At 44.0% G+C, this 13981-nt stretch overlaps 1 protein-coding gene across 1 annotated transcript in view; it reads left to right on the top strand.

Annotated features, from left to right (window-relative positions):
- Positions 1 to 13981, top strand: part of MSH2 (mutS homolog 2) — a 67445-nt gene that overhangs the window by 10702 nt on the left and 42762 nt on the right. The window contains exon 7 of the mRNA XM_075267018.1: positions 6637 to 6836. Coding sequence (XP_075123119.1) covers positions 6637 to 6836 — 200 coding nt within the window. The remainder of the gene's footprint in view (positions 1 to 6636; positions 6837 to 13981) is intronic.

Genomic DNA, 13981 nt, shown 5'->3' with positions numbered 1-13981 from the left:
TCTCTGGACATAATACAGGTAGAACATTTATGTCCTAGGTTATATAATACCGGATATATACTGTATGACGTGACCCCCTCCCCCCCTCCCCTCTTTTTCTTTGTGCATTTGTACAGCAGAGGACAAAGTGGATTTTGGCTCCGGATTTCCCAGAAAGGCTCCACAATTTGTTAATGAAATAGATCACAACATTTATTAATGTCACAAATGCTGCCAGAAAATGAAAAGTTGTTGAATTGTTCTGCTTTATAGTCCGGGGAGGGGTCGGCTTTCTGACCTGTCTGCTCTGTGACTTATGGCTTGGCTTCATTAGCTCCTGGCTTGCTAGTCATCGTTCTTGGGGTCACACCCTGTGGTGTCATTGAGGTCTCCTCGAATTATCTGAAGTCCTTTAGAAGTGAAGGTGCGCTGACTCTTCCCGGGGCTTTGAAGCTTTGCTCTTGGGTTTGCTTGTTATTCAAAGCTGGATTTCAGTATTCATTGATAGAAGTCGCTTTGTAATCACACATTTTGCCTTGCAAATCTAATCAGGAAGTGACGGACACGTTATTGTGTAAGCCCATAACCCGGCCCAGCCTTGGTGTCTAAATTAGGACATTTCTCTGTGGATTACACTACAGTCTTCCATTATTCTTCCAAAAATAGCATTCTGGAGTGGAGTACGGTTTGTCTGTTCGGGGTCCCATCACATTTGGAACTTCCATAGAAGTGAATGGAGAGAGCCGTGCGGGTGCGGGGCATCTCTCTAGACACAGGAGGCTCATTCCAATTGCTCAATGTCAGGGGAAAAAAATTCCTTCCCGACTCCAATCTGGCAATCCGTATGAAACCCTGGATCAACGTGTCCTTAACAAAATCTAGAACCCATAACCGTAATATTATTCTGTTTGAGAAAGACATAATTTATTTCTCAGTATTTAGCTGCACACAGAGCGCTCTACAGAGAGGGGAGGGGTGGAGTTGGATTCTTCTGCTGCTGGTTAAATGATTTATTGCTTCATTCTGTGCACTGGGTAGCCCCTTATCTACAATCTAGCAGTGTTTACAGGGGACCTTTCACCAACTCCACCAAGTTCAACTTCTTCCGACTTATGAGACTCCGCTCCACTGATTCCAGCGCTATTGTAGCCTTCATATGTCATGTAAAAACCAAAACAGTCTGACCGTGATCTTTCAGGATACGATTTCGGCAACTTTCTTTGACAGGTGAAGTAAATGGATTTGCTGCTGACACATGGAGTGCGAGGCTCTGCCCTGCTCAGCGTGTCGACGTCTCCAAATTATGTTTTGTCACCTGAATTGAACTGTATAATAATAGAGCAGATCATTGAATAATATTCCAATAGCCCCGTATTATGTCTCCCTCTAGTGGTGAGGAATAGAGATGAGGGAATAGTATTCTAAACTATAGGAATGAATGGAAGCGGCCGGTGCTTAACCCCTCGCTGTTCGCCCGCTCCCATTCATTCCTAAGGGAGCGAGATATTCGAAACTATGTTTCGAATACTATTCGAATCAACTCTAGTAAGGAACATGGTACTCTAAATGCCACATGAAGGGTCGGAATACCTCTTTATCCCACCGTGTGATGCCCCCATCTACCATCATCTTATCTGGTGACCAGAAGACCCCTCCAATGGTATGTAGTCACAGGATCCCCATTGTTTGCTGCGCCTTGTTTTCTTATCTCATGGCCTTGTGTCTTCTAGGGTTAGTTTCTTCTGGTTTCTGGTTTCGCACTCTGCTGTGAATGAAATGGGTGCGGCAGTTTCACTGTGTGAATATTGCCGGGTAATAAACATATATTATACCACAGACAATAAAGGAAGCGATAAGTATAAAGTTATACCTGGCGGTGTGGTGCGTACGTGAGTCAGAGGTCCCCGCGGCCGGACGGGTGGGGATAGTAGAAATGCCTCCATATCGGTAGGGGGGTACAATAGAGGATAATGTAAGTGTATGCAGTCCTATAAGGGTTTGTTCACACGGCGGAAACCATGGCATGATGGACACAGCTCAAAACAGAGGTGTAAGAACAGACCCTCCAGAGTTATGTCATGGGGGAGTCGTTTTACTGAAACAGATGTATCAGGAGAGGTGACAAGTCATCTATAAATGGGTTGTATGACAGCAGAATAACATGTCTGCTTCTTCAAGGAATGGCGCCCCTCTTGTCAAGAGGCCGTGAGTGGTATTGCAGCTCAATTCCATTAATTTAAATAGGAGACTGCACAAGGGACCTTCCTTCTAGCTATCATGCAGATCTGACATTGCTGTGGTGCTGTACATGTGGATTAATGTGGCGCAGGGTCTTGGCCTGGTAACAGGGATGTGGTCGATTTGCTGGGTCGCTCCCCTTCATATAATCCAATAACAGACTTGTAGACAAGTCTTGGGCAAAGTAAAGATGTCGATCCTGTATTGAGTTCCCAATAGAAACGAGTAGACGGCACCCCCTGGCTATACGCTGTATTGTGTGTCATTAGTCTGCCATCTCCAGCAGATAGCGCCCCCTATGTATGTGACTGTAGCACCTTACACTGACACTCCTTAAGTTCTCAGTAGTCACGACTTATGTAAGGGATCCTGATAATCCATATACTGTGATATTTCTGTCCACATCCCTGAGGTCGGAGGGGACATTGAATATCCTTTTGTTCACCGGTGATACTGTATCCCTTATATACTACACGTGTATCTATTACAGAGGATTCTTTGTCATGTACGTTGTATTGTGTTGGGGTTTATGGCAGTGTAATGGTGATATGTACATTTACACACTTGCTTATAGACTGCACATGTATGAAGTATATCTGTCCTTCAGATTATAAAGCAATTCCCATCCATGAATAGTTCTGGTGAATAGAAGAAACTTTGTAATCTATCTTTTTAAAGAAATCTGGTTCTATCTCTTCATATTGGGTTGTAAATTTTATTTTTTTTTATTTGCAAAGAAGTCTATGGAGAAGGCTGATGCTGAGCGGCCTCAGACCTGCTGACAGGAAAATAATATTATACAGAGGATGAATAAGAGAAGAAATAGGCCTGTGCAGGGGAATATTCTATTGTGCAGCAGTGCAGGTGTTACACCACTAGATGTCACTGCAGCACTGAGCATGTAGCAGAGCTCATTCAGTCCAGGGTGTGTAGTGGATTAGATGTAGTGACCTGCACCGACCTGTCATGTCATTATGTCTTAGATTAATTTTATGGTTATCAAGAACATCAAGCTAATTGCTTATTAGCAGAATCATATCATATATGTATATCTATCTATCTATCTATCTATCTATCTATCTATCTATCTGCATTGTGCACTGTAGCTGGGCTGACTCCTAACCAGATGTTACATAAATGAACTTTTTCCCATCTTCTGACTCTCAGGATATAAAAGTAATCTTGATAGGACCTGAAGCAATGTGGAGGGGTGAGCGCATCCTGCACCTTAATGTCAGAGGGATCAGATATTTTCCCTTCTCCTACATACCATATATAGTATATAAAATGGAGTGATCTTAAAGGGGTTTTGCAGGCTCAAAATATAGATGACCTACCCTAAGATTAAAGGGGGTGCACACGTGGCGGCAGATCTTATTCCATCAAGGGTCTCTCCATGGATCTAGCGATGACGTAGTAAAACCTGTGAGGGTTTCAGGTGGGTTTTTATACATTTCACTCCCATATATTAAAGGTGTCACAATCCTTTTTTATTAAGGGGTTTTGCAGGTCCAGTTCAGGTGCATTTTACTGTAATTTGGTGCAGAGTCGGCTGCAGCCTAAAGGTGGCGCTAGAGGGACAGTTTCCTCCTTTTTGCAAAGTGAGCGGTTTTGCCTAATTCTATATAAGGATATGTAAGGAGATCCAGGACCTTCAGGAGCTGGAGGATGCAGAGAACAGATGGAGGAGCCTGTAGTGCAGCAGAGACGTAATAGTCACATGCAGGACCGGACAAGGGGCAGTAGCCTCGGCTTTCTTCTTTATGGTTTGTTTCTCTGACAGATCAAGGAGCTAAAACCTAAAGAGCAGAAGATTTTATTTCTGCTGAGGCTCTTGGATCCGCACTCATCGCTTTGGAAAAGCTGAGTCACAATGGAAGGATGGAGACCATGTCAGTCAGTCTGGTGCAGAGTCCAAAGGGTTAACTGAATATCGCCTCCACGAATACTAAGCCTTGGACTGTACACTCCTTAGTGGTTGTGCTCAGCATTGAACTTCACTGGCTGCTGATCTGTGGCGGTCCCAGGTATCTGACCCACATTAATCCGATATTACTGACCTATCAACTCCCAGAAGACATCGACAGTGACTTAAGAATCCCCCTCCCTATTTAAATGAAGTCGTGGTTATACATGCACCCTGCTGTCCATCTCTCTAGGACCGCCGCAGATGAGCTGACCACACTGCCTGGCTATCTCAGGTGGTCCCATAGAACTGAATGGAGAGTCCCTGCACATACACAACCACAGTAGTTGGACCCCTACTGATCAGCAACTTATCCTGTAGGACATAGTCTTCTGTGTGAGACAACCTCATGACCTGTTCTTAGGATAGATCCTCAATGTGTGATCATTGGGGATCAGACACCCGGGACCTACACAGATCAGCTTGATGAAGAGGCTGTAGTCTTTGGGTGACTCTTCACTGAATTCCAGGCTCAGCACACTGTACATATCGTAGATGCTGTGCTTTTATTTGCCATTCAGTCCCATTCACCTGAATGGGGCTGAACCAATGAATATGACAGAGTGAAGAGTCTGCAGCGCTTGTGACCTCTTGAAACAACTGATCATCTGGAGTCCTGGGTGTCAGATTGGCACGGGTCCAAATGCGTAAATCCTGGAAAACCCCTTTAAGGAGCCTTTATAACAAGCATCAAAAGTGGAGAGCCCCTTTAAGGCATTTGTTCTGTATAATGATTAATGCAGCTAATCCAAGGATTGCAATCGCTCCTGAGCTGCCGACACCTCCCTCCATGACTGACTCGCGAGATCCCTCTCACTACCACTGATATATAGCAAAGAGGGATCACTGCGGGGCGGAAAATCACTTTATCTGCTCATTACCATAACCTGCGCCCTGTTCTCCCCCCCTTCCTATTTGCTGCTGTGTAGTATCGCCGTATCACAGAGCATGCTATCAGATAGGATTTTCTTTATTATTTTGGTGTCCCTCCAACCACCCAGTAAACCTACTGATGGGTAAATGGATCCCTTTGGTATTGGCCCTGATTCCTAGACATTAGAGGCAGGGACTGATGTGAGCGACTACAGGGCAGTATCCTGGTCCTATATAATAGATGGGGTTATATAGGGGTGCTATAATTTACCTACAGAGCAGACTGAAGCCCTCCTGTATTGTGTGGGTGTTGCAGGATCCTATACGACGTGCGAGACGCCAGGCTCCGGCTGACACCTTACTGGAAATCCATCCTGTGTTGTGACTGCAGTCGTCGCGTTTCTCTCTGCATTGCAGTGCAGGGATCTGTGACAGAATCAGGGCCGTGTGCCGGCTTTATGGCCGTGGTGGAGGCTTTATTACATACTACTAGACTAGAGACGGCATTATTATTTGGTACATTTATCTAGGACTCCATCTTTTCTGCTGTCTATCCAGTACAGATGAGACTATAAGCAGGCTGTGCTGGAGAACTGCAGGGCGCAGCAGAGCAGCTTACATGTAAAATTTAAAGGGACCCGTCCGCTCTCCTGGCACTGTCACCAGGTCTGAAACACCAAGTGACATCCGTCATCTGATCGGTGCTGTCATCCTGAGCATTTCGGTGTTTTGTTTTATTAAGTCCGTTCAGCCATTCCAAAGGTATAAGCCCTTATAGTGTTGATGCAGATTGGGATATATTAGTCAAGTGGGCGGTAACATTGCATAACTTACAGCACAGAGAAAATGGTGCTACCGCCCCCTTGGCAACAACGCATACAGGGCTTATAACTTTGGTATGGCTGAACAGATTTGGATAAATCAGATAATGGGTGTAATTATGTAGTAGGATGATATATTTTGGCGCCAGAAGTCCTCATTTGCGCCGCCCTTACCACAGTGTGCAAACGGGGACTGGTTTGGGATGGAGATGCCTCAGATGCCAACATTTGGCGTCCTATTTGTCAGGCTTTATAAATCGGGCCCAGTGTGCGGATTCAGGAGATTGTAGGAAATCATTTTCGCAACGTGGCAGCCAACCATGCCGCTTTTGTGTCCAAGGATTGGGCACATGCCGGACACGGTATACTTAGTCTTCCCTCTTCATATGTGATATTGATAAGTTATTGTAACGGGAGCTTGTCACGGCGCCCCCCTCCGTACCCATCTGTGAGTCTCTGGATGACAGGTAGAAAGCCCGGACTCTCCATGATTCTTTATCAGTTTCATAGAAGTCCTCCGCTATAGCCCGTTTCTAGACGTTTCGGTCGTTGCCCATTAATTGGTGGCTGGAGCTTGAAATAGACTGTTCAATATTCTATTCTATGGTCCATCTGGTCGCTGCGGCGTGACAGGCGAGGAATCAGAAGCAAGCGCGGCGAATGATGATCTAATTCGCTTATTGCAACAGGATAACTTTTGTGTGACGGATGTTTTACTGACATATATGTTAATTCATTCATTCATTCATTCATTCATAGGCTGAACTTGGTGGAAGCTTTTGTGACGGACACCGAGCTGAGACAAAGTCTGCAGGAAGATTTACTACGTCGCTTTCCGGATCTTAACCGCTTGGCCAAGAAGTTCCAAAGACAGAATGCAAACCTGCAGGATTGTTACAGGCTGTACCAGGCGGTGAACCAGCTGCCAAGTGTCATCCAGGCCTTGGAGAAGTACGAAGGTAGGAGTCCCTGTATCTGAATAGGCCTGTGAAGGGTTTCATTGCAATGATGACCTCTGTGGAAAGTGCTTATCATGATGGTGCAACAGCTTCAGCCTGCAGAGATTTGTGAGATACTTGTATCAGTTGCTCAATCGGATCTCCAGATATAAATGTATCGCACTCGGTTTTCACTGCTTACTAGGATTGCTGTGCTGGTGTAGACACAGATGTGACAGTAGCCGCACCACAGGAATCCTTGTTTCTGCCACATTGGTAAGCGGACATTTAACCACATTTAGGTACATGACAAGTGCTATAAACCTCGTCCTACTGCGTGTATTCAGCACCTCCTCCGTCTTCTTCAGGAATGGGTCTTCTTCCGGTTGTTGGCTTCAAACTTCTTGGCCTAGGGCAAAGCAGACTGTGCATGTCCGCCGACCACAAGAAAATGGACACTTACACGGTATTGTAAGCGGCCATTCTCTAGTGGCCGGCCGGCAGGCATGCGCAGACGGCTGCCCGAGGCCTAGAAGTTAGAAGCCACCGCCAGAAGAAGACGCGAAGAAGACCCATTCCTGAAGAAGATGGAGGCGGCGCTGGAGAGTTCTCTTGCAGCATTGGGGACGCCCCTAGTGCTGTTTGAGCACTGAGGCCCGCCTCCAGTGCTGCGAGAGACCTCATTTGCATACAGACAAAAACCGGATTGTATACCGAACGGCGGCGTGGAGAAGACATCTAAAGGTAGGAGAAGAATAGCCTTTCTTAAGGCTATTCTGACGTGGTAGGCAGAAAAAAATTAGTTTTAATGATAAGATCCCTTTAAGGCTCTTCTTCACACGCACGTGTCTCTGCCATGTCACTTGTCCATATGTATTCTTGTTTTATTGACTGGAATACTATGCAAGGAGAAGGGCAGATTACAGTACTAAGAATATTTCTTGGGGCGACAGGGACTTCTAGCATCACAGATTCCCCTGCATACTGTACAAGCCTGGTAAGTCGGGCGCACACGGACAATTTCACGGCTGAGACTCCGATGTGCAAGTAAAGGTGAGTGTGAAGTGGAAGATTCTAGGAGTAACCACATCTCGGCCGTGCACACACAGACAAGCCAAGCTCCTGGTATATACAAACTGGCTATCCGATGTTGCAGAGACATCAGCACAAGGCTGTATTCACACTAACCCCTGTTCCTGCAGGAGAAGTCCCTGTGATCTGTGTAGTAGAGGCAGGCTTTTCTTTTTGACCTATCGGAAACACGGCCCCATTTTCACAGATCTGAACCTCCCTTTAAAAGTGGGTCCTTGAAAAAAATATGTCGTCACGTTGGTTCTGACTTGGCCGAGACAAAACATGGCTGAGAATCAGCAAGGTGGTGTGAATATAGCCCAAGAACTGAGGGGCCTGTTTATGAAGATTAGTGTATTCTTGAGAACCTCAGAATCGGTTCACATAAGCCTAAGATGAATGCACATGACAAGTGGTGGCTGTAGTGCCGTAAAGCAGTTCCTCAGCTGTAGACATGTATCCTCTGGGCAGGTATGGTACCTACTGTAAAATGTGAAGGCGCAAGATAGGTCTATAGGTGATTATAAAGCAGGTCTATGGAGTTTGTAGGCCAAACTGAGTCCGACTCCTTCCCCAGTTCCTCGACATTCATTCCTTTTTCCTTGCTGACGAATTTCCAAAATTTTTCTCTGTTCCCCAGATTCATTACAAGAGCATGAACACCTCCAGACGTCTTGTTAGCAGATCTTAAAACCTCCATTGATGTAAATGAAAGTTAATGCTCCGGCAGCGACGGCTAGGACTGGCGTTTTGACAGCTGGCTTGTTTCTCCATTCGGTAGATCTTAAAAGAATAAGATACCGAGGCACTAAAACGGGTCATAAATATTTAAGCACGAAGTACCTTGCAAGGAGATGCTAAAGCCAGGAAACCTAAATTTTCCTTCCATTTAGCTTAAAACACCCAATAGTTTTATAGGACGGAGAATCCTGTAAAAATCATTATAGAATATGTAAATGTTTAAGGAGTTATTAGACGGTGACAATCTGAGACGAACCGCTAGGAAACATCTTCCTCCTACGGAGGCGACTTGTTTTTAAGGCTGAAGCCACACATTGCGGAAAAGCTGTGTTTTTTGCTGCAGAATGCTTTGGGCTGCATGCTTTGTGTGCTCGCCATGTTTTTCTCTACACCTGCATTCACACGCTCCGTGTATTCTCCCAATCAAACCTTAGGATAGGTCCTATACCTGTCTGTTTTGGGTTCACTGAGAGAAGTGAATGGGACCAAGGGTAACGCACAGATGTCATCTACGTGTCGCGCAGCCACGGGCCGGCTACGTACATACAATCTTATGTATGCAGCCTTAGGACAGAAGAGAAATGTCTAAGAGCTTCCTTTAGATTTGCGATTCCTTTTGAAGCCACTACAGACTTAAAGGGATTGTCCAACCCTTTAAAAAGGCTCAAAATGATGTAAAATAACAAACTGACCAATGCCCTCCTCCCAACTTCTATGTCACGTCCTAGGTCCTTCACCGGTTTTTGATATGGACGTGTGACCAGTCACCATTTAGACACAGATTTGTGTCTTAAAGGTTTCGCCCTTTAAAAGGAATTTACATGACACGTGATTGGTTAGGGTTCCACACCCTGGACCCCCAAAGATCAGCTGGTTGAAGAGACTGCGACCCCTTGACTGTTGTAAAGATGTCACGGTCATCGGTTACATTGTATAGCAGCAGCCTAGTCTCATTCAAGTACAATCCCTATGCAATATACGGTGCTGTGCTTGGTATTCAGTGAATGGTGGAGTCAGAGTTGGAAAAAAAAGTTATCAACTCCGGCAATTTTTTAAGAAAAGACTGTTAGTGCTAGTAATGGTCTAATAAGTACACCCATATACCGTTAGCAGTGTTTGGAGTGATTTCTGGGTGTCTCTCGTGGCTGCTGCATCCTCTGCCTTTGTTTACAAGGTGTTAGCTTCCTTCTGTGCAGCTTTCTGTGTTTCCTCTCACTTAGCCCCTCCTCACTCTGTTACATACCCCTCCCTGTCTCACTAAGCCTAGCGTCCCACCCATTACTAGCCCATCCCCCCCCCCCGTCTCCCTAGCTAACCTATTCTGCCCACTACTAGAAGAGGGGAGGAGCCGTTTCCCGGACACAGGAAGGCTTGGTAAGTATTGATGGGGATAGGGGAGGGGGAAGAGTAATGGTGACATTCCATTTCGTAAGCATTGAAATGGGATGTCACCGGTTTATCAGAAAGTGTCCCTGGTATGGTCACATGACCGCTCCAGGGATATGGGTAAATATATATATATGTATGTATATACACATACATATATACTTTTTTTTTAAATTAAAGTAAATTAGAAGTTAGATGGGGAAAGGAGTTTAGTTTACGGGTTAATTTTCAGTTTATCCTGGACAACCCCTTTAATATTGTATGGATTGCTATATATTTAGTTTCATTCCATCATTGGCAGTGGCTTTTTAATGAATTAGAGGATCTTTTCTGCGCCTGTCAGACCATGACTGTCTGCCATATATGAAGGATTTGGAGTTGGAGTCAGTGGCTTGGCCTAACAAATCCACATTCCAGAATAGTACCTACCTAAATCCTCCAAGGGAAGAGAACTGTTGAACCAACATGGGGTCATTATGAAAGGGGCTCTCTGATACATGTGTGAAGTGATGCCTTGTCCATCAAGTCCGATCCACAAAAAAGCTATTACAACACAAATTGCTGGAAAAATAAATATCGAACTTGTTCAGAGGTCTTGTGGAGTCCATGATTTGACCGGTCAGGACTGTTTCAGCAGTTGGTTTTAATGGTATGGTTGATCAGTATGTATGTATATAATAATAATATATTTATTAGCAGAAGGACCCAGCTTCACACGGGTATATTTAATATTCCTATGGCCCCATAGGAATAGGTTATTTGCTATTGAAACCTGGTGTAAAACTGTGTGTATGTGAAGAATGAAGAACTTGAGAGTTTCCATTGGTCCATAAGCGTCATGTGATCAGGTATATCTCAGTTTGGATATCAGTGAAAAAATCTGTAATCGATTGTTATGGAAATCTGGAGTAAAGCTGTGTGTCCATGTCCTTGTGTAACAGTGTCATCCACAGCGCCCTGCCCCTGTAAAGCTGATTAACAGTAATGAACCAAAACGGCTGGGTTATTATGGAAACCTGGAGTAAAGCTGTGTGCATGTGGAGACTAAGCGCCTGCTGGCTTCTATTGGTGGATAAATGACATGTGACCGTGTGTATGGCCGTTGGAATTTGAGTGAAAGACTTGCATGATTATATTGGCCAATGCATGCCATTTTTTTGAAATACTATATCTCAGGAACGTGGGACCAGGTCTAAAACCTTCCCAGACACCTGATGTACCTGTGTGCCATATTTGGTGAGGATCGGGCCAGTCATTTGGTCGCGCATAAAGAACAGACAGACACAGACTCTCATTTTTATATACAGTATATAGGAAATATATATGTGGATGGAGGGAGTGTATTATATAACAGTTAATGTTCTGCTAACCCTTCCTGGGTTGGAGATGAAGCGTCGTTCTTACGTCCGCCCTTTCCTATGATTATTTGTGAATGTTCCCTGTGGGTTCGTTACATTATCGCCCATTAAGAAGACTCCCGGTCCCGGTAAGTGGCCGCGCTCGTCATTCATCACACCCCGCAATGACATGGATTCAGCCATTACTAGTAATTGAGTTGTTGGACCAGGCAAGCATCCAACCGAAATGTAATTTTTCTTATTTCGTCCTTGACCCGTCCAACTCCTTCCGTTTTTTTTTGTAAAAAATAATTTTCCACTTGCCATGTTTTACGTTACCTTGAGGTGCGTTTCACTCCTAGCGAGGCTCGGAAGCATTGCATGAGCAGGCAAGTGGTAAAATTAGCATTCTCCTATAGATTTGTCGCCTCATTTCCTGGATCCAGCTTTTAATTTATTTCCACTAACCTTTCAATCCGGAGCGCTAATATTAGCAATAGCGGTGACCCCTAATCTCCAGGTTTACACAACTTTACTCTTTCAATTTACTTTATTTTTCACACAAGTAAGGACAAGGGAAGAAGAAGAAGGGAGTCGGCATGTATTTGCAGACACTGCAGAAAGGATGGAGATTAATGGACTTGTAGGGACGGGATTGAAATGAAAGACGAGCACACAAGTTTAATATATATATATATATATATATATATATATATATATATATATATATACACACTCACATATATATACATACATACATACACGTATATACATACATACATACATACACACACACACATACATACATACACACACTCATACACACCCACACTCATACACTCACATATACATATATATACACATACATACACACACATACTCATACACACACATATATATACATACATACACACTCATACAGTCACATACATACACACACTCCACACACTCATATACATACACACATACATAATACACACTCATATAGTCACACACACACTCATACACTCACATATACATACATACACACATACTCATACACTCATATATACATACATACATACACACATACATACATACACTCACATACTCATATATACATATACATACACACACTCACATACATACACACATATACATACATACACACACTCACATACATACACACATATACATAAATACTTACACACACATATACATACATACACACACACATACATACACACACACACTCATACACACACATTCATACACTCACATATACATACACACATACTCATACACTCATATACATACATATACATACATACACACACATACTCATACACTCATATATACATACATATACATACATACACACATACTCATACTCATACATACACACACACTCATATACATACATATGCACACACTCATACACGCACATATACATACATACATACACACATACATACACACTCACTCACATATACATACATCTTTACTTCTTCTCTCTGACCACGGTTGGCAGAGTCAACCTATGGAAAAATTATTTTGGTGGTTTGTCCTCCGTACCCCACAGCCCTGCTGGAAACGTTTCAGGCCGTACCCACTCGGCACATCGCACCGATGTCACTACATTTGTGGGTCAGTCATAGTGATGGCTCTTTATTAGTGGTCTGGAAAGAAACTTTTTTTTTTTTTGTCCTTGCTGTGAATTTTCCCTCTGGATTTGTGGGTGGAACATCCTCAGAGATTCACACAGATCTCACCCACATACTGAGGACCAAATCTGCAGCTTAATTGACTATGGTTTTAATTTTGAGTGCTGCAGCGTATAGGGTTAATTTCATGGCAGACTTCTTCCAAATCCAAGACAAATCCGCTGACCGGTTTTCCTGCAGGTTTGCCTCTAAATTTGCTGCAGAATCTAAAGTGGAAATTGGTTGTGTGTGGGCGTATCTTAGTGTAATTGTCCTTTCGCTTTATTTTTAGGGGGGTGGGAGGGTTGCAGTACATTCTTGTAATATAACTTGTGTATTTTCTTAGAACAAGTTCTAAAGTTCTCCCAGTATTCACCCAGTAAGTAGCAATATACCAAAGAGGGAGAATGGTCACCTTAAATGGTTGAATCTCTGGTTTTATACCACCTAGTAAACTTAGTGTCATTCGAAAGCCGAGTCTCAAAACCAATATGGTAGCTATGACTATAACAGGAACCAAGAAATCCCTAGATAAAAATGGTCAGGGATGAGATTTTTATATTCTGAGACTTTCAGCTTTCTAATGGCACCAGAAGATTTTTTGTAGGTGGTGTAAAACCTGAGATACAGCCATATGATGATACACCCCTCACTTAGAGAGACCTTTCATGTCCTCTGGCACCTGCCGTATTATATTACTAGTGGGCTGAACTCTGTGCACTGTCAGCTGTGCTGGTATGTTCCCCTGGAACCGGAGATAGTGGCGCCGGCACCGATATTCCTCCACTGTCAGAAAGGTGCGCCTTACAGCTCGGCGTCATCGCCCCTGACAGTACAAGGCTATGGAAGACTACTGTCAGAGGGAACGTTCCTCACATCCCAGCGATGATGCTGAGCTGTAAGGCGTGCCCTTCTGACAGTGGAGGAATATAGGTGCCGGCACCACGAT

Source organism: Leptodactylus fuscus, chromosome 3, assembly GCF_031893055.1.
Source record: "Leptodactylus fuscus isolate aLepFus1 chromosome 3, aLepFus1.hap2, whole genome shotgun sequence".
NCBI classification, from domain to species: domain Eukaryota; kingdom Metazoa; phylum Chordata; class Amphibia; order Anura; family Leptodactylidae; genus Leptodactylus; species Leptodactylus fuscus.
Note: the sequence above shows the minus strand (reverse complement) of the source record. Positions and strands in the feature narration are given on the sequence as shown.